The sequence below is a fragment of the Dipodomys merriami genome, unplaced genomic scaffold (genome assembly GCF_024711535.1).
Source record: "Dipodomys merriami isolate MVZ:Mamm:240054 unplaced genomic scaffold, mDipMer1.0.p SCAF_45, whole genome shotgun sequence".
Taxonomy (NCBI): domain Eukaryota; kingdom Metazoa; phylum Chordata; class Mammalia; order Rodentia; family Heteromyidae; genus Dipodomys; species Dipodomys merriami.
The window spans coordinates 2649994-2670968 of record NW_027206013.1 but is presented as its reverse complement, the minus strand read 5'-3'; the positions used below and the strand labels follow the sequence as shown (position 1 = coordinate 2670968).

The 20975-nt window shown below is 47.3% G+C and overlaps 1 protein-coding gene across 4 annotated transcripts in view; it reads left to right on the top strand.

Moving 5' to 3' along the window:
• The window catches only part of Hira (histone cell cycle regulator), a 97229-nt gene that overhangs the window by 55254 nt on the left and 21000 nt on the right, over positions 1–20975 (top strand). For all 4 annotated transcript variants that reach the window (XM_069994332.1, XM_069994333.1, XM_069994334.1 and 1 more), the window contains 10 exons: positions 1398–1592; positions 3821–3982; positions 9094–9298; positions 9608–9712; positions 11252–11400; positions 14134–14295; positions 14782–14840; positions 15169–15274; positions 17228–17350; positions 17847–18010. In XM_069994332.1, the coding sequence (XP_069850433.1) occupies positions 1398–1592; positions 3821–3982; positions 9094–9298; positions 9608–9712; positions 11252–11400; positions 14134–14295; positions 14782–14840; positions 15169–15274; positions 17228–17350; positions 17847–18010 (1430 nt within the window). The remainder of the gene's footprint in view (positions 1–1397; positions 1593–3820; positions 3983–9093; positions 9299–9607; positions 9713–11251; positions 11401–14133; positions 14296–14781; positions 14841–15168; positions 15275–17227; positions 17351–17846; positions 18011–20975) is intronic.

Here is a 20975-nt window from a genome sequence, read left to right as displayed (position 1 = left end):
TAAAATATTTTTGTTTAAAAATTTTGAAAAAATATTCTTACAATCTCAAGAGGTAAAAAATATTCAAGGCCAGGGGCTGGGAAGGTGGCTCAGTGGTAGAGCGTTTGCCTTGCATGCCTGAGGCCCTGGGTTCGATTCCTCAGCACCACATAAGCAAAAAAAAAAAAAAGCCAGAAGTGGCACTGTGGCTCAAGTGGTAGAGTGCTAGCCTTGAGCTGAAGAGCTGAGGGACAGCGCCCAGGCCCAGAGTTCAGGCCCTATGACCGGACCCAAAAATATATTTATATATTCAAGGCCATTGCCAGTGGCTCATCCCTATAATCCTAGCTACTCAGCAGGCTGAGATCTGAGGATCCTTGAAAGCCAGCCCTGGCAGACAAAGGCATGAGAGTCTTACCTCCAATTAACCAGCAAAAAGCCATAAATAGAGGTGTAGTTCAAGGCCTGGCACAAGCCATGAGAGGAAAAGCTTCAAGAGAATTTGAAAACTGGAATTCAAGTCCTACCACCAACATTTAAAAAAAAAAAAAATAGTTTTCTACTCAGGAGGCTAAGATCTAAGATCACAGTTCAAAGCCAGCTCAGACAGTAAAGTTGATGACTCTTCCAGTTAATCACCAAAAAAGCCAGAAGTGTTGTCTCTCAAGTGATGGAGCATAGCCTTGAGGAAAAATGTTCCAGCATCCAGGCCTTGAGTTCAAGCCCTAGAAACAACACACACCAAAAAATTACATTTTGCTTCATGCCTATAATCCTAGCTACTCAGAAGGCTGAGATCCACTGAGAAGGCTTAATGAAAGTAAGGCCTTCAGTACACTGCCTGTTCTTCCCTCTTAAGACCCATAGTGTCCTTTTAAATCCTCTGAAATCAGAGTGCATTGCACTGTTAATGCATCTGACTACTAGAATGAGTGCATTGTTGTTTTTCTTAGTGGGCCATGTAGCACTGCTACATCATAGATTCAAATAGGCTATATGAAGAGTCTCTCCTTTTTTAAATTGTGTGTGTATATGTATTACAGTACTAGAGCTTGAACTTAGGGCCTAGGCACTGGCCATTAGCTTTTTTGGTTTAAGCAAGCGCTCTACCCCTTGAGCTACTACTCCACTCCCAGCTTTTGCTAATTGTAGATAATTGTAGGTAAGAGTCTCATGGACTAGCTGTGAACTACAATCGTCAGATCTCAGCCTCTTGAGTAGCTACCGTCACCTGGCTTCATTTCCTTTTGGCTTTTCTGTATTCCAGATTATCTACCCTAAGAATATGTTACTTCTAGGTAAAAAATAAATAAAATAGAAGTATAAGTACTTGGTATCTTCTTTTCTCATATCTTATTTACTTATAAAGTACTTGGTATCTTATTTTCCTACTGACTTTTGTTCTCACTTGACAACAGGGACTTCTCCACGGCCTTCTTTAACAGCATCCCACTCTCCGGCTCCCTGGCAGGCTCCATGCTCTCCTCTCCTAGCAGTCAGCAGTTACTGCCACTGGATACCAGTACCCCCTCTTTCGGCGCCTCGAAGCCTTGCACAGAGCCTGTGGTGGCCACTGGTGCCAGGCCTACAGGCGAATCTGTCAGTAAGGACAGGTTAGTGAATGCCAAGGTTTGGTTCCTTCTGGGGAAAGCTCAAATTTGGACATTGATTCTGAGGATGTGAATTTCATTCTGTTTTCCATGATCCCTTCAATTTAAAAGAGAGAGAAAGATAATAAATGTTAAATGTTTGATTTCAGATGAGGGCTTCTTCAGAATGAAAGACCTGTTCAGGAGAGTCTTGACACAGTGCTACTGAGCATTAGGGTATAAAGCTTGGGAATCTGCCAGTGAGATGCCACCTGTCATTGTCCCACTTTTTCTCACATTCACACTGGAAGTAGCCTCAGGTTTCTGGAGCTTTGTCCTCCACTTTACTATGCTATGAGCCTCACCCACCATTCATCTTAGATAGGGTACTGATGTGAACAAGCAGACTCTCTTCACACACTAGAATAAATCTACTGTGTTTTCAAAGATCATTCACAGGCTAGAGGGAGGGCATGAATAAGAGGTAGGCATGAGCTGGGCACTGGTGACTCAAGCTAATAATCCTAGTTACTCAGGAGGCTGAGATATAAGGATTGTGGCTCAAAGTCAGCCTGGGCAAGAAAGCCTCTGAGACCCTTATATCCAATTAATCACCAGAAACCAGAAGTATTGCTATGGCTCAAGTGGTAGAGCGATTGCCTTAAGATGAATAGCTCAGGGACAGCACCCAGGCCCAGAGTTCAAGCCCCACAACCAACCCCCCAAAAAAGACCGATATGAAGGTTTGCCCCATACCAGCTCTGGATTGCATCCTCAGGCCATTTACTTGATAGGTCCTTGTCTTCAGGAAGGGTGGAAGCTGATGGGAAAGAGGCAACTACAATGTTGCAAGGTATATTCTGGGATCTTTTGGAAGAAAGTGGCAAGCCATGAGAAGGAATTGTTGCATAGATAGATCTCAGGCTTTTCAGAAAGCATCCCTGGGGCTCACACAAGCTAAGCCAGGGCAGAGAGATGGGGAATAGGGATGCTGGCAAGAGCAGAACTCTGAGGTCCTGAAAAGGAATGGGAAAGAGAATGGTCTCAGTTCCTGCTCTAAACCAGGTAGGCTGGGCTTTTTTTTCCAGAATGGAGACAGAGAAGTCTCTGTAGCTTGAGTTTTATACCATGGTTCTAGTAGGCAGTACAGGCAAAACTTAGACTCCTAACACACATACCTACTGCTGTGAGAATGATTCTCCATTGGAAGGACTGGGATCTTGTGTTATCACTGCCTCCTGCTCTCAGTTCTGGGGCAGGGCTGTGCAGGCTCACTGAGCATTGGGGATCACTACTCTTAGGAAACTGGGACCTTAGAGTTGAAAAGGAGACAGTATAGGTAGACAGGCCAGTCAGGGAGGAAGGGTGTCTGGGAAAAACTGAGAAAGCTGCAGGGGTTGGACTAGAGGTCATGGAGGGGGAGGAAAGTACTGTCTGGGATGACTAGGTATTTGGTGTGGAGTTGAGATGGTGGAAGTATTACCTGAATGAGATCAGCAGACTGATCCCAGTGGTTTAGGGGAAGTTGGCTCAGTGGTAGAGCGCTTGCCTTGCATGCCTGAGGCCCTGGGTTCGATTCCTCAGCACCACATAAGCAAAAAGAAAAAAAAAAGCTGGAAGTGGCGCTGTGGCTCAAGTGGTAGAGCACTAGCCTTGAGCTGAAGAGCTGAGGGACAGCGCTCAGGCCCAGAGTTCAGGCCCCACGACCGGGGGAAAAAAAAAAAAGAAGGCAAAGCCATGGGATAAGCACCTAGAGAAGAATGCTAAGAATTTGTCATTGTCACAGTGAGATGGGAGGGACCACCTAGGAGGGAGGGAGGGAGGAAGAGAAAGAGGGTGAGAATAAAGGCCAGGAATAGGCCATGACTTTCAGGACCCCATATAGGGGATTTTCTTGTCATATCTATCATGAAAGTGACCAAGTCTGGTAGTTGAAGTGACTAGGGTCACTACAACCTGACTACATACTGTGATCTAGCTATATGGTTAGCGACACCCAAAATCTCTCAGAAAAAACATAAAAGAGGAAAATATGAATGCATTTGCTTGTAACCTTTTCAGGTAGCCAGACTTCTAGGATTTTTATAAGTGAACATGATTTTAAAAATAGAAATAAATTTCACTTTTAAATTTTTTAAGGTTTTAGAAGTTTAATGTTTGTACCCATTTCAACATGCTCCAAACTATGCAAGTCCTAGACTTCCACATCCTTTAGAGGTTGTGCTGACATGCCTCCCACCTTTATTTCCCAGTATGAATGCTACCTCTACTCCTGCTGCATTGTCACCCTCCGTGTTAACAACCCCATCCAAGATTGAACCCATGAAAGCATTTGACTCCCGGTTTACAGAGCGGTCCAAAGCCACACCAGGTGCTCCTACCTTGACCAGTGTGACCCCAACATCTGTCGAAAGGTAAAGTGTTGGATGCACAGGGCCCCAAGAATCCAGGGGTACAATACCTCCCTCCATTTCTACTTTGCAGCCCACCTCCCATAGGGGAGCAAGACTGCAGAGACATGAAGCTCCCAGGAAAAAGGAACTGCTGCTGAAAGATGGGCTCTGGCTGGAAGGAGCTGTCAGGAAGGAGGCCACGGGCAAAAGAACAGTGAGGATAGAGTTGCAAGTGCTAGGCAGTTCGGTATGTGCTAAGAGTGATGTCATCCTTTGAAAAGAGCCCAGAGTTTTCTGAAAAGAGGAGTAGGAAGTAGTTGGAGAGATAGAAGGCTCTGATATTATTGAACCAGGTAAGTCAAAGCCCTCTGCTTAGAAACAGCCAACAGAAGGGAGCTACGATAGAAGGTCTTTATGAGCAGAGCTTTTGAGGTCTTGCAATTTTTTTTTTTTTTTTTTTTTTTTTTTTTTTTTTGGCGGTTGTGGGGCTTGAACTCTGGGCCTGGGCGCTGTCCCTCAGCTCTTCAGCTCAAGGCGAGCGCTCTACCACTTGAGCTACAGCGCCACTTCCAGTTTTCTGGTGGTTTATTGGAGATAGGAGTCTCATGGTCTTTCTTGCCCGGGCTGGCTTTGAACCGCGATCCTCAGATCTCAGCCTCCTGAGTAGCTAGGATTAAAGGCGTGAGCCACCAGCGCCCGGCTTGAGGTCTTGCAATTTATGTATTTTCTTTTTTGTTGTGGTTGATAATGAATTTGGGTCCTGGGCACTGTCCCTGAGCTTTTTTTTGGTCGGTCGTGGGGCTTGAATATGGGGCCTGAGTGCTGTCCCTCAGCTCTTCAGCTCAAGGCTAGCACTCTACCACTTGAGCTACAGCGCCACTTCCCATTTTATGGAGATAATAGTTTCACAGACTTTCCTGCCTGGACTGGCTTTGAACCATGATCCTTAGATCTCAGCCTCCTGAGTAGCTAGGATTACAGACATGAGTCACCAGCACCCAGCTGTCCCTGAGCTTTTTTGCTCAAGGCTAGCACTTTACCACTTTGAGCCACAGCTCCCCTTCTGGTTTTCTAGTGATTAATTGGAGATGAGTCTCATGGACTTTCTTACACAGGCTGGGTTTGAACTGCTGTCCTCAGATCTCAGCTTCCTGAGTAGCTAAGATTACAGGTGTGAGCCAACCCTGCATGCAGCAGCAAGAAACATGAGCTGTAGTTCTTTATTTCTTGGAGTTGCAGTAGAGCATCCTTCTGAGACAGCCGGAACATGTGTAGCCTCCACTGACACTAAGCTTCACCACCTCATGAGAGGGGCCTCTGCAAGCCTGCCCTGTGCCAAGGAGCTTACTGTGCATCCCAGGGAGTTGAGGGCTAGAGGAGCTACATATTGGCTGGGCTACTTTCCTCGCCTTCCTCCCACAAGGGCAGTGGGAGCTGTCTTTGGGAGATATATCCCACTGAGAGGCAACTAGAGCTTGACTACCTGGGACAGAAGCATGCTGGCCTGTGTCATGAGGCGCCAAATGCAGGGACATTGGTCAAAGATTCTTGGAGTAGCCACACACCCAGTAGTTGTCCAACAAGATGGGCATCTGTATAAGATACTGTCAAACAGTATCTTGGTGCTAAAACTAGTTCACTTTCTCTTGGGTTTTGCTTATTATCTCAGAAGATCTTGTCTGGGAATAATTGTTCTCCTTGGAGAACAGTCCTTAGAGCCCAGAGTGGAGGCACCGCCCTTCAAGTCTACTCTACCTATGAAGTTGGTGCAGAACCTCATGTTCTACTTGAATGTTTATATTAATATGAAAAAATTCCATATGATATTTTTGTCTAGCAATGAAGGATTTTCCACTATGAAATACTTTGTTTATAGTCCCCAGGAGCTAAAATATGTACATGAACAAAAAAAGTGCACACTATGGGTACTGGGCTGGGAGCTACCCAACTATTGACTGAGGACCTCGAGTTTTAATGGCAGCACTAATTCATGGCAATCTTTGGCCTGAGCCATATAGGAACTGAAACTTAAATCACCAGCATAAAGTCAAGCCATTGTACAGATCCCTTGAAAGGTGAGCATTGGAACATAAAACTGACAGTTGACCCAGAAATATGGCAGACAATTTGAATGTCTTAGCTTTGCCTTCAGTTAGGCAAGAGTCCCTTTGAAATTATGACTACAGGCCTGTTTTTTTTTTGTTTTTTTTTGTTTTTTTTTATAGTTGCCTGGGTGCTATCCCTAAGCTTTTCAGCTCAAGGTGAACACTCTACCACTTGAGTCACAGTGCCACTTCCAGATTTTTCTGCTTATGTGGTGCTGAGGAATCGAACCCAGGGCCTCATGCATGCAAGGCAAGCATTCTACCGCTGAGCCACCTTCCTAGCCCAGGCTTGTTCTTTTGTAGATCTGGGGTCAATTTAATTGAGGTTTTTCTTTTACTTTTCTTTTTTTCTTTTTTTGTGCTGGTCCTGGGTCTTGAACTCTGGGCCTAGGCACTCTCCCTGAACTTCTTTGGCTCAAGTCTAGTACTCTACTACTTTAGCTCTAGCACCTCTCCTGGCTTTTTCTGAGTAGTTTATTGGAGATAAGAGTCTCATAGACTTTCCTTCCCTGGCTGGCTTTGATCAACGGGCTGGCTTTGATCAACAATCCTCAGATTTTAGCTTCCTGATGGCTAGGATTACAGACATGGGCTACCAGCTTCTGGCTCTTTCTCTTTTTGAGGCAAGATCTCACTATGTAGTCCAAGCTAGTCTGGGACTTGCCATCCTCTCACCTCAGTGTATACTACACAGGCTGGGGTTAATAAACACTACCCGTATCATCTAGAAATCACCAAAAGGGATTTTGTTTTATTAACATCCAAAAGTATTTAGCAAAGATGCAGATCTAGGGCTGGGAAGGTGGCTCAGTGGTAGAGTGCTTGCCTTGCATGCATGAGGCCCTGGGTTCGATTCCTCAGCACCACATAAGCAAAAAAGAAAAAAGCCGGAAGTGGCACTGTGGCTCAAATGGTAGAGTGCTAGCCTTGAGCTGAAGAGCTGAGGGACAGCGCCCAGGCCCAGAGTTCAGGCCCACGAATGGACCCAAAAAAAAAAAAAAAAAAGATGCAGATCTACTCTGTGGGGACATTCCCTGTTCCCAGGAGATAACAGCATTCCCAACAACAAGGCATCACCTATCTTCGCACGGGAGAAAGAGGTCTTAGTGTATGGATTTAGCTGAAAGGGGGAGGGGGAGGAAAAGAAAAGAAAAAAATTAAAAGAAAAGAAAGAAGAAACTATATTAAATAAATAAACCATTTCCTAAATGAACCTAAAATTCAGAGTAGCAAAACACATGAAGAAAAAAAATCTCTTGGCTACAAACATAAGGGATGAAATAAATATCAGATTGTACCTTTGATAAACTTCTAATCAAAAACTTTTTTAAAAGCACTGAAAAATACCCTTAAAATCATGAAAGATAAAAATATGAAGCAAGGGGCTGGAAAGGTGGCTCAGTGGTAGAGCGCTTGCTTGCCTTGCATGCCTGAGGCCCTGGGTTTGATTCCTCAGCACCACATAAGAAAAAAGGGGGAAAAAAAAGCCGGAAGTGGCGCTATGGCTCAAGTGGTAGAGCGCTAGCCTTGAGCTGAAGAGCTGAGGGACAGCGCCCAAGCCCTGAGTTCAAACCCTACAACCAACCAATTAAAAAAGAATTCTCTAGCCAGGCGCTGGTGGCTCACACCTGTAATCCTAGCTACTCAGGAGGCTGAGATCTGAGGATCGCGGTTCAAAGCCAGCCCGGGCAGGAGAGACCGTGAGACTCCTATCTCCAATAAACCACCAGAAAACCGGAAGTGGCGCTGTAGCTCAAGTGGTGGAGCGCTAGCCTTGAGCTGAAGAGCTGAGGGACAGCGTCCAGGCCCCGAGTTCAGGCCCCATGACCGGACCCAAAAAAAAAAACAAAAAGAAGCAAAATTAATACTCTATTCTGTATATAATAACTAGTTCAATGTGGATGATAGTACTATAAGTAAGAACTAAAACTATAAATTTCTTCAAAGTAAATACAGAAATCAGTATGACCTTATAGTAGGTGACTTTCTTAGCTATGATATCCAAAGCACCTACAACTAGTTTTACAATTAAGTTAAGTGGGATTTCATCAGAATTTAAAACTTGGCTTAATGGCTCATACCTGTAATCATAGCTCCTCAGGAAGCTGTGAGCCGGAGGATCACAGTTCAAAATCAGCCAGGGCAGAAAAGATTCCTTCTCCAACTAAGCCATGCTGGTGGCTCAATTGGAAAGAAAAACAGCTATGAGCAAGAAAGTTCAGAAGACATAGGAAATGTGTAGGTACCCTCCTACCACTGGCCCCCAGGAGCTTGTCTACCCTTAGCGTCTAGCAACATGACAGTTCCTTAAATTCTGTGATCTAATGAGTGATGTTGGCTTTCTGATTTTAGTCTCAGCCTCTAGTTTCTTTTTGTTTGTTTTGGTCAGTTGTGGGGCTTGACCTCTGGGCCTGGGCACTGTCCCTGAGGTTTTCAGCTCAAGGCTAGCACTCTACCACTTGAGCCCCAGCTCCAATTCTGGCTTTTTCTGTTTTTTTTTTTTGTTTTGTTTTGTTTTTTGTCGGTCGTGGGACTTGAACTCTGGGCCTGGGCGCTGTCCCTCAGCTCTTCAGCTCAAGGCGAGCGCTCTACCACTTGAGCTACAGCACCACTTCCGGTTTTCTGGTGGTTTACTGGAGATAGGAGTCTCACAGTCTCTCCTGCCCGGGCTGGCTTTGAACTGAGATCCTCAGATCTCAGCCTCCTGAGTAGCTAGGATTACAGGCGTGAGCCACCAGCACCCGGCTTGGGTTTTTCTGTTTATGTGATGCTGAGGAATGGAACCAAAGGCCTCATGCATGCGAGGCAAGCACTCTACCACTGAGCCACCTTCCCATCCCAGCCTCCAAGTTCTTTGTGTGTTGGAGTAGAAACTAGAATTCCTCTCTATAGTCACATTTTGGAAAGAGTGTAGGTTTTAATTATAAAAGTCTAAGTATATTATTTATAAAATTATCAGTTACAAATTCATTATTTAAATTATAAAATTAGTTGTATGGATAGACATGGGTGTCTATGTTTGCTCAGGTTGAAAGATCAGAACCTTATGAAAGACCTGAGGCCCCGAGACCTCCTGGAGAGCAGCAGTGACAGTGATGAAAAGGCCCCCTTATCCAAGCCCTCTTCCCTGTCTAAGCGAAAACTTGAGCTGGAGGTAGAGACTGTGGAAAAGAAGAAGAAAGGGCGCCCTCGGAAAGACGCCCGTCTCCTGCCCGTGTCCCTGTCTGTCCAGGTGAGGTCTACAGGAACCTGCCTACCCTGGCCCCAGCTCCCTGGCTGTGCTCAGTGCTGGGGACGATGCCCTGGTATGCCCTGGTACATAGCAGTGTGGGACACTGTAGGAGCCAGCCACTTAGACACATATACTGAGGAATGTGATAGAGAGGCCATGTTCCCTCACACCTGCCCTCCACCTACCCAGAGTCCATAAGCAGGTCCCCTGGTAAAGCAGGAATGCTCTGGGAGCAGGTCCAGCCTCACTTCTGGGCAACAACCCCTGTAGTGTTGTTGTGGGGCTCAGATTTGTATCTGTCTCTTCCAGTCTCCAGCTGCCCTGACTGCAGAGAAGGAGGCTATGTGTCTGTCTGCACCAGCACTTACATTGAAGCTGCCTGTTCCAAGCCCCCAGCGAGCATTCACTCTCCAGGTAAATGTGGGGACCCTTCACCTATCCCCCTATCCTCTGGGTGTACAACTGCCTTGAGGACTGTGGCTCTCCATTCTCCTTTAGGAGACAGTCATAGGGAACCTGAGTACTTAACAATTTTTGTTGTTGCTGTTGTTGTTTGTCAGTCATGGGGCTTGAACTCAACATGGGTGCTGTCCCTGAGTTCTTCAGCTCAAGGCAAGCTCTCTACTGCTTGAGCCACAGTGCCACTTCCAGTTTCTGGTGGTTAATTGGAGCCATGAGTCTAACAGACTTTCCTGCCCAGGCTGGCTTTGAACTGATCCTTAGATCTCAGCCTCCTACATAGCTAGGATTACAGGCATGAGCCACCAGCACCCAGCAACTTTTTTCTTTTCTCTTTTTGGGCACTGCCCCTGAGCTTCTTTTGTTTATGTGGTACTGAGAAATCGAACCCAGGATAGATTGTTAGGCATGCAGTCTATCACTAAGCACCCGCACCCGCCTTTTTCCAGTCCTAGGGCTTGAACTCAGGGCTTGGGTATTATCCCTTTCAAAACTCAAGGTTGATGCTCTACCACTACCAGCTTTTTGGTGATTAATTTGAGGAGTCTCAAGCTTTCTTGCCAGGGTTGGCTTTGATCCAAGATCCTTAGATCTCAATTTCCTGAGTAGCTAGGATTACAGATGTGAGTCCCTGGTACCCAGACCCACCAAATCTTAATACATGTGCTAGCTTCCAATGTCCCTACCTTCATGTCTTTCTCTCTCTGGCTTTGCCCTTGAAGTCCTAACAGCCAAGGTAGCCCTTACTATCAATCTTCATCAGCCATAGGTCCTTGGAACCATGTTGCAGAGAAGTGGAGTAGGTGGAAGTGAAGGAGACTCATGCACTTTGAACTTGTTTCTAATGTCAGCAGAGGCAAGGGGCATCTCTAGTGGTCAGCAGCTGAGAACTCCTCTAAACACCTAGCTTTCCTCCATGTGCCACATTGGGCTTTCCTTGGTTTGAAGATGTCTAAAAAGAGCATGGCTCCTGGCTGTTGTCTGCTTTGTTTTCAGCACTGTAACATCAGTTGGTCAGCTTTCCAGTTGAGCCCACTTGGCTCTGGGCACTAAATTAGGCCCATGTCATGGTCCTAATACCCTGTTATGCTAGGGAATTTTGTGTCATCCTGGACTCATATGAGCACATCAAGCTCACTGCCACAGACTGGAGAATACCTTAGGAGTTTCTAGACCTGCCTCCTAGAACTACACATGGTTCTTCTTGTACCAAATACTACAGTCTTTGAAGATCCTTCAAAGTAGGGGGCTAACAATCTTAGGTCTTCACTCCCAGCTCTGTCCCTGCCTAGCTACATCCTTACATTGAATTCTTGGATAAGCCATTCCCCTGACCATCTGTTACCATCTGTTGGTCAGCCAGCTGGTCTGTCTGTGTCTGCCCTGCCTCAGAGCCCACAGCTACAGAGCCCAAGGATCTCACCTGTCCTGGGATCACCTCCTATATGGTATACTGTCTCATGAGAAGATATGTGTTTGCTTTCCTCCATCCAGGTGAGCTCTGACCCTTCCATGTATATTGAGGTGGAGAATGAAGTGACGGCTGTGGCAGGAGTGAGGCTGAGCCGCCTCAAGTGCAACAGGGAAGGGAAGGAGTGGGAGACGGTGCTCACCAGCCGGATCCTCACTGCCGCTGGTAGCTGGTAAGTGCAGGCAAGGGCTAGCTTGCCATGTAGAGCAAGCACCACATGCTGTGCTGTGGGATGCTGTTACTGTCCTGGAGTGCAGCCTGTCTGAGAGAACAGTTCACACAGAGGCTCCGTACCAGGCCTCCCTCCAGGCCAGCATATGCTTTTGTCATCTCAATGAAGTTTGTGTCACTGTCCTCATAATCTAGATGGAGAACCTGAGCCCTTCCTTGAGAGATACCCAACCTAATATTTAAACTTGATGGTTTTATTCTGTTGTTTGGCCAGATTCTGAAGTCTCAACTTCCAGACTAGCCTTGACAGATTCTTTGCCTTGACCCCACATTTTCTTTTTCTTTTTCTTTTTTTTTGCCGGTCATGGGGCCTGAACTCTGGGTCTGGGCGCTGTCCCTCAGCTCTTCAGCTCAAGGCTAGTGCTCTACCACTGGAGCCACAGCGCCACTTCCAGCTTTTTCTGTTTATGTGGTGCTGAGGAATCGAACCCAGGGCCTCATGCTTGCAAGGCATGCACTCTACCGCTGAGCCACCTTCCCAGCCCTTGACCCCACATTTTCATTCAAGGCAGCCAGGATGAATTAAACTGTCCTCAGAATTACTTCTTTCCATAGAAAGATCCTAACAGGTCCTAATTCAGTGGTTAATCACCTAAGGTCTTTTATGGCTCAGTGAGCTCCATCTTTCCTGTACTTAACCTGTAAGATGACTAATATTTTCCTTAAGTGCTTGCAAACATAGAGCCAGTCAGGACCATGTGACAGACACCTATCATGGCAGTAACACCATGCTCCCTCAGAAAACCTTTTTTTATGTTTCTTGCCAGTTCTGAGTCTTGAACTCAGGGCTTAAGCACTGCCCCCTGAGCTTCTGCTCAAGGCTAGCACCCTACCACTTGAGCCACAGCACTACTTCTGGCTTTTTTTGTCTTATGTGGTTCTGAGGAATCAAACCCAGGGCTTCATACTAGCATGCTAGGACACCACTAAGCCACATTCCCAGCCCAGAAATCATTTTAAAAAATTAGACCTTCAGGTGTCTTTCATGAGGTCACATATGCATGCGTTTGCTTGTCTCTGCAAACCCGGGACCTAGTTCAGGATTTTTTTTTTCTTTTTTTGGGGGTCTGGTCGTGGGACCTAAGTGCTGTCCCTCAGCTCTTCAGCTCAAGGCTAACACTCTACCACTTGAACCACAGTACCACTTCTGGCTTTTTTCTTTTTGCTTATGTGGTGCTGAGGAATTGAATCCAGGGCCTCAGGCATGCAAGGCAAGCGCTCTACCACTGAGCCAACTTCCCAGCCCCTAGTTCAGGATTTTTATGGGCTTCAGTGAGTTCATGGCATTAGGCCCAGAAGGACCCCACCCTCCTGTTCTTCCTTCAAGATTTCCCTCAAGGTAAGCACACTGCACTCCTAAATACCTATGCCTTGGGTGCTGCTGTGGTCTCCCACTCTCCATCTCTGGTTTCAAGGCAGGTGTCTGGCCCCATCTGGGGACCAAGGATTCCCTTGTAGTAATACAGCAACCACTAAGGGGAGCCCTGCTTGGAAATTTGTACTCTCTTACAGGCTTGACCACCCAGGCTCATCCTACAACCCAGCTTGTCAGCTTTCTTTGCAGCAAACTGGCTTAGGGAGGCCCTGGCCTTCAGAGATAAGCAGACAGAGGCCAGTCACCGCACCACAGAGAGCTCTAACTCTGTGTTTCTGGGTCCTGCTCAGTGTTGTCTCAGATTCATACTTTAAAAATAGTTGGAACACCAGTTGATAGTGGCTCACGCCTGTAATCCTAGCTACTCAGGAGGCTGAAATCTGAGGATTTCAGTTCAAAGCCAGCCCAGGCAAGAAAGTCTGTGAAATTCTTGTCACCAATTAACCACCAAAAGACCGGAAATGGCACTGTGGCTCAAGTGGTAGTTTTTCTTGAGCTGAAGAGCTCAGGGACAGCACCCAAGCTCAGAGTTCAAGCCCATGACTGACAAAAACAAAAGAAAAAAAACCAGTTGGACCAAAAACATCTCACTTTCCCCTCCCTTCTGGGAAGCCATTCACATAACTCAGTAGGAAAAAATTGGCAGAGCTCTTCCATTAGCTGACCTTTTTGCTATGGACCTACTGGGGCAGGAGCAACCTCACCCTTGCCAACCACAGGCCTTGGATCCACTGGATAGAAGTCATTAGAGGAGACTAGCCCGGCCTGCTGTGGTCAAGACCTCACTGTGCTGGTGCATACCTTTCCACTGCTGGGTGTTGGGCTCCAGCCTCCCTTGTACCTGTAGCTGACCTCAGAGGACCTTCACTGGGACGGAAGTATACTTCCTTGTGTTGGGCCCAACTGAGAACCTGGTGGATCCTTAAGTGAGGCCTTGGGCAGTGTCCAACCCTAACAGCCTTCAGTGTGTGATAGGTGTCTTCTGAGAAATCTCATACTGGTAATCCCCACTCCTCCCTGCCTTCATGCACAGAGACTATCCTATAGTCACTCTGACCTCATGTGATAAGTAAGGCCTCCTTCCTAGCTGACCACTGATACACTGGCTCTCCCCAGCCTACACCCCTTTAGCAGTGTTAGTGAGCTCAGAATGATACTAGTAAGGATGGCCCTATGTAAGCAAGAACACAGAATTCTCCTTCTGCTGAGATCCCAAGCAGAGCAGAGGCAAGGCAAGGCTCTGCACCTCCAAGTTCTGCATCCAGTCCCCATGACATCTGCCCACCTCTACCTCCACAGTGACGTGGTATGTGTTGCCTGTGAAAAAAGGATGCTGTCAGTGTTCTCCACCTGTGGTCGCCGCCTCCTCCCTCCCATCCTCTTGCCTTCCCCCATCTCTACTTTGCACTGCACGGGTTCCTACGTCATGGCGCTCACTGCTGCTGCCACACTGTCAGTCTGGTGAGAAATAGTCCTAGGGTGGTGGGATGGTCTCCAGGCTGGGCAGGGCAGGGCGAAGCAAGTTCTTGGTCTCCTCAAGGCAGGCAACACATGGAAGCAGGCTGCCATTGGGTTAAATATCATCATTTATATTGGCCACCCTTGTAGACTAAGGGCTGAGGAGGCTGTGCAAGGCGCTGAAGAACAGCCTCTTTTCCCAGGAAAACTCTCACTGCCCAATGGCCTGTGCCAGTGTCCTCAGATGGGTTCATCAACAGTGGGATGTGATCTAGCAAATGGGAGCCCCACTCCTGGTATGGCTATATCCTACTTCTCCCAGAGTGGGTGTGAACATTAGAGTGGTCCTGGAGCTCTGTTACTCAGGACCTATTCTGTACACCTGGGTAAAAGGCTAAGGACACATGGGATCACAGTGTCTGGGCAGCCAAGACACTATAGTGTATTTATATCAAGTGGGGAATAATATGTTCTCTGTTTTCCTCTTAGGGATGTTCACAGGCAAATGGTCATAGTAAAAGAAGAATCTCTACACTCCATCTTGGCAGGTAAGGCCTACTGTAGACACTCATCCCTTGCCTGGAGCCTGAGTTCCAGGTCTGACACAGATAAGCTCCTTCAGCTTTGGGGTCTAGCCCATGTCTCCCAGGGGCAAGGGTATACTTTCATAGATAGAAAGGAGACACGCTATGTGGGTCCCTAGGAGGTGACAAAGATCCTGGTGGATATTAAAACTACTCACTAAGAGTACCAAGCAGACATCCCTAGTTGCCACACTCATTGAGGCTTCTTAGGGGATAATAGAAGTCAGGGTTCAATATGCAAATGTTTGCTGATCAGACCACATGGAACTTATTTCTGTGGTGTCCCCCCCAGGAAGTGATATGACAGTGTCACAGATCTTGTTGACGCAGCATGGAATCCCGGTGATGAACTTGTCTGATGGAAAGGCATACTGCTTTAATCCGTCACTCTCTACGTGGTAAGAAGCTGATTCCCTGCATGGATCCCTGGGAGTGTCATTCTGCAATGGATAGCTGAGCAAGGGTTCAGGGTCCTGGTGGTCAGGCCTGCCTGGCCCTGCTTTTGAGACCTGGCTCCTGGACTCACAGTAATAGCCAGTACATGCCCTGCCATCTCCATGGGGACGCTGCTGCCCCATGTTCAGGGGAGTCCTTGAGCATAATTTTCTGGTGTCAGCTAATTACCTTGTAAATCACTATTTATTTATTTTTTGTTTTTTGTTTTTTTGTCAGTCATGGGGCTTGAACTCTGGGCTTGGGTGCTGTCCCTGAGCTCTTCAGCTCTACCGATTGAGCCACAGCGGTACTTCACTTTCCTGCCCGGGCTGGCTTTGAACCTTGATCCTCAGATCTCAGCCTCCCAAGTAGCTAGGATTACAGGCATGAGCCACCGACACCCAGCTCATCACAATTTTTTAATTTTATTTGTGTGTGTGTGTGAGAGAGAGAGAGAGAGAGAGACAGAGAGAGAGAGAGAGAGGGAGGGAGGGAGGGAGGGAGGGAGGGAGAGAGGGAGGGTCCGAGGATCCTGGGGCTCGAACTCAGGGACTAGGTGCTATCCCTGAGACTTTTTGCTCAAGACTAGCACTCTACTAGTTGAGCCATAGCTCCACTTGTGGCTTTTTGGTGTTAAGTGGAGATAAGAGTCTCATGGACTTTCCTGCCTGGGCTGGCTTCAAACCACAATCGGTGTTCTCATCATCCTGAGTAGCTAGAAATAATAGGTTTAAGCCACTGGTGCCCAGCTACATCACAGATTTGAATTTATGTAGATTATATACCAGCCACTCCAAGAAATTCTTTCTTTCTGCCTATACCTTTGGTCTTTCAGACCCAAAGCTTGCTATTTTCTAGCTTCTTTTCTGTTAAGAGTTTACTTTTTGGGGGGGCGGGGGGGGCGTCCGGTCGTGGGGCCTTAACTCTGGGCCTGGGTGTTGTCCCTCAGCTCTTCAGCTCAAGGATAGCACTCTGCCACTTGAGCCACAGCGCCACTTCTGGCTTTTTTCTTTTTGCTTATGTGGTGCTGAGGAATCGAACCCAGGGCCTCAGGCATGCAAAACAAGTGCTCTACCACTGAGCCACCTTCCCAGCCCCTCTTTTTTTTTTTTTTTAAACTTTTTTTTTGTCTTTTCTTTTTTTGTGTACTGAGATCGAACCCAAGACGTTGCACTTGCTAGGCAAGTGCTTTGTCACTGAGCTACATCCCATCCCGAGTTTTCAAGTACAAGTTCATACTCACACTGAGAGTTTAGTGTTCTTCAATGCTGCTGTTTTTTCTTTAAAAAAGAAAAAAATAAACCTCTACACTAGCTTGCTCAAATCATAACAAGCTGTATATTATGTGTGATTACTTTAATAATGGAAACAAGCTGGTTGTTTAAGGAAAGACAGACTGTGTGTGGTGGTGTATGGCTGTAATCCCAGCACTAAGGAAGTTGAGACAGGATGATTTAGAGACAGCCTAGCAAGACCCGGACTTTAAAAAGGGGTGAGGAGGAGGAAGGAATAGCCATAATAAACTTTTTTAATACATTTGCAAAAATGCACAGATGTTTTATGGAGAATGTTTTTTAACAGTGATAATGAAGGGTCTCTCCCTTAGAATGAGGAAGAACTGCCTGCCAGGGATGTTGGAGAGGCACAGGAATGGTGAGGGCCTGATGTTCCCTGGCTGCTGCAGCAGGCCCAGGCCTCCTAATACACTGTACATATAGAGGCCCCTCAGTCATCAGGCAGTAGGCCTGGAGCTGAAGTGTTCGCAGTGAGATAATTTTTCCCAAAGAAAAATTATCTGCCAGGCCCATGACTCAGAAACCTGCCATCAGTGGGTACCTATGTTGGAGGGCAGTGTCTCTCAGCCTCCTCTGGCCTTCTAATTTCCCTGACCTCTGTTCCTAACTTTGCCTCCCCAGGAACCTAGTTTCTGACAAGCAGGACTCACTGGCGCAGTGTGCGGACTTTAGGAACAGCCTACCATCCCAGGATGCCATGCTGTGCTCAGGACCATTAGCCATAATCCAGGGCCGCACCTCCAAGTACGTGAGCTGAGAGCCATAGCCACTGTCAGAACAGCTGCCCCTGAGAAGTGGCTAGGCCTGCTCTGGTTTTCTGTCTCCTGCACTCCAACAGCTGCTCAGCTCGGACAGAATGTCCAAGAGTTGTGGACCCTCATCATGTAGTACTTTAGGGGTGGCTGAAACACAGGCCTTATCACTTCAAAGGCCTAGGTGACACTCTGTGAGTGGTAAAGATCTATGATCTTTAATCTGTAATCTATGATCTATGATGTTTTACCAGCTCTTTGGGAAGGGGGAATAGGCTACTGACCTGTTATCTCGGGAACCTGGAAAGCACATGCAGAGGAGGAAAATCCTAGAGTGCCAGGTAACCTAATTGGATGGGCAGGTCAGCAGTCTGTGGCATCTCCAAGAGACTGGCTTATAGATGGGAGGCCTCAGACACATAGAAATAGCTTCCCACACCCATGAACTGCCCTCTACCTCATTGACCCCACTCTGCCCATCTCTGCAGCTCTGGAAGGCAAGCTGCCCGGCTCTTCTCCGTGCCTCATGTGGTACAGCAAGAGACCACGCTGGCCTACCTAGAGAACCAGGTTGCAGCAGCACTTACCCTGCAGTCTAGCCACGAGTACCGCCATTGGCTCCTCCTCTACGCACGGTACCTTGTAAATGAAGGTGAGATCAAATGTTGACAGCATTACATCCCTTCTTTGAGCCCTTCCTGCTTGAAAGGTCATGCCTGATGACCAGTAACACCCATGGCCCTCCAGCCTAGGCCATCCCAGGATTCTCAAGAGTACTTGTGCCCCCTCAGCAGCAAAAACCAAGTGTGCTTGGAAGAAGCAACTGTACTCTTTGTGAAGTAACTTCTGGGCAGGACTCCCATCCTATCTTACCAGCCATTCTTCCCACTAGAGCTAAGCCTGTAGTGACTGGCCCTCCCAAACCACTCTCTGTGACCTGTACAGCCCCACACCCAGTTCAAGTGTTTCTTCCACAGTCTTTCTAGGCCTTGTTACTTTGTTGTCATTACCGTTCCCATTCTAATTATGAGTTAAGGGGGGGGGGGGGTGGATCCAGATGCCAGTGGCTTACACCTTAATCCTGGCTACTTGGGAAGCTGAGATCAGGAGAATGGTAGTTTGGGGCCAGTGCAGGTATATATACACAAGACCCTTTTTCAACCAATAGGTGTCTAAAATTGGGAGGAACATGCTCCTGGGCTAACCTGGGAAGAAAAAATCCATAAGACAAGTAGGTGGATTATTGGCCAGACACAAATGAGGGCAGAAAAAAAAAACCCTCTCTTAAAAATAACTAGTGCAGGGGCTGGGAAGGTAGCTCAGTGGTAGAGCGCTTGCCTTGCATTCTTAAGGCCCTGGGTTCGATTCCTCAGCACCACATAAGCAAAAAGAAAAAAGCCGGAAGTGGCGTTGTGGCTCAAGTGATAGAGCGCTAGCCTTGAGCTGAAGAGCTGAGGGACAGCACCCAGGCCCAGAGTTCAGGCCCACGACTGGACTGCCCCCCTCCCCAAAAAAATAATAGCTAGTGCAGGGGCTGCACTAGGTAGCTTAGTGGTAGAGTGCTTGCCTTGCATGCACGAGGCCCTGGGTTCGATTCCTCAGCACCACATAAGCAGAAAAGGCCGAAAAAGTGGTTCTGTGGCTCAAGTGGTAGAGTGCTAGCCTTGAGCTGAAGAGCTCAGGGACAGTGCGCAGGCCCAGAGTTCAGGCCCCACAACTGGCAAAAAAACAAAAAATCTAGTGCAGGGAGCCAGGAAGGTGACTCAGTGGAAGTGGCTCTGTGGCTCAAGTGGTAGAATGGTAGCCTTGAGCTAAAGAGCTGAGGGATAGCACCCAGGCCCAGAGTTTAGGCCCATGACCTACGAAAAAATTAAAAATAAAAAAAAAAAGAACTAGTGTAAGCCAGGAACCGGTGACTCACACCTATAATCCTAGCTACTAGGAGGCTGAGATCTGAGGATCATGGTTCAAACAAGCCTGGGCACGAAAGTCCAAGATACTTTTTTTTTTTTTTTTTGGTCACTCATGGGTCTTGAACTCTGGGCCTGGGTACTGTCCCTAAGCTCTTCAGCTCAAGGCTAGCGCTCTGCCACTTGAGGCACAGCACCACTTCTGGTTTTCTGATGGATAAATGGAGATAAGAATGTCACAGATGTTCTTACCTGGGCTGGCTTTGAACCGTGATCCTCAGATCTCAGCCTCCTGAGTAGCTAGAATTATAGTTGTAAGCCACTGACGCCCAGCCTGAGACTCTTATCTCCAGTTAACCACCAAAAAACCGGAAGTGGTGCTGTGGCTCAAGTAGTAGAGCACTAGCCTTAAGCTGAAGAGCTCAGGGAAAGTGCACAGGCCCAGAGTTCAAGCTCCAAGACTGACAACAAAAAACAAACTAGTGCAGCCAGGCACCATTGGGTCATGCATGTATTGCTAGCTAGTTCGCTCTGAGACTTACAGTTCAAATGCAGCCTGGGAAGAAAGTCTGTAAGATTTTTTTTTTTTTTCTTGCCGGTCGTGGGGCCTGAACTCTGGGCCTGGGCGCTGTCCCTCAGCTCTTCAGCTCAAGGATAGCGCTCTACCACTTGAGCCACAGTGCCACTTCCAGAAAGTCTGTAAGATTTTTTATTTTTTTGGTCGGTCATGGGGCTTGAACTCTGGGCTTGGGCGCTGTTCCTCAGCTCTTCAGCTCAAGGCGAGCGCTCTACCACTTGAGCTACAGCGCCACTTCCGGTTTTCTGGTGGTTTATTGGAGATAGGAGTCTCACGGTCTCTCTTGCCCGGGCTGGCTTTGAACCACGATCCTCAGATCTCAGCCTCCTGAGTAGCTAGGATTACAGGCATGAGCCACCAGCACCCGACAGTCTGTAAGATTTTTATCTCTATTAAACTACAAAAAACCTCTGGAAGTAGAATTGTGGCTCAAGTGGTAGAGTGCTGGCCTTGAGCACAAAAGCTCCAGGATCACACCCAAGCCTAGAATACAAGCCCCAGGACCAACAAAAACAAATAACCAGTGCAAAAAATCCTAGAGGCCTGGCTCTGGAGTAGAATACCTGCTTTGTACTTGCTAGGCAGATACTGAGTTCAAACCCCAGTACCAAGAAAAAGTACAAAAAATAAAAAATAAATAAGAGAACAATGTACCCAATTGCCAACTTAAATGACCTCTATAACTCTGAGCATGTATGTTTCTGTACACATGCACTAATAACAGACATAGCTGGTTCTACCACCCTCCCCAGTGACTCTGCTCTCCCACTCTACCTGCTCTCCCACTCTACCTGCTCTCCCACTCTACCAATATATGTAGTCACCAGTTTTCCTAAATACTTGGCCTCCCAGTTCCTCATTCCTGGTATGCTACAGTCACATCTTGGGCCTTGCACCCATTTCCCCCAGAACACCTCCTTTACACCTCCTTGCCCTTCATTGGTGTTGAGCAAGACATCCTGATGGCCACACCTAGGCCCTACCTCTTCTAGGCTCTGCTTCTACTGCTCACTATTACTTTCTGTCCTCCACACACGTTCCAGTGTCTCCTGCACCACACACTAGTCCCCCACTCTCTGTCCTGACTGTAGGAGGAGAAATCAGGTGAGATCACATTCACTTCCCCACAT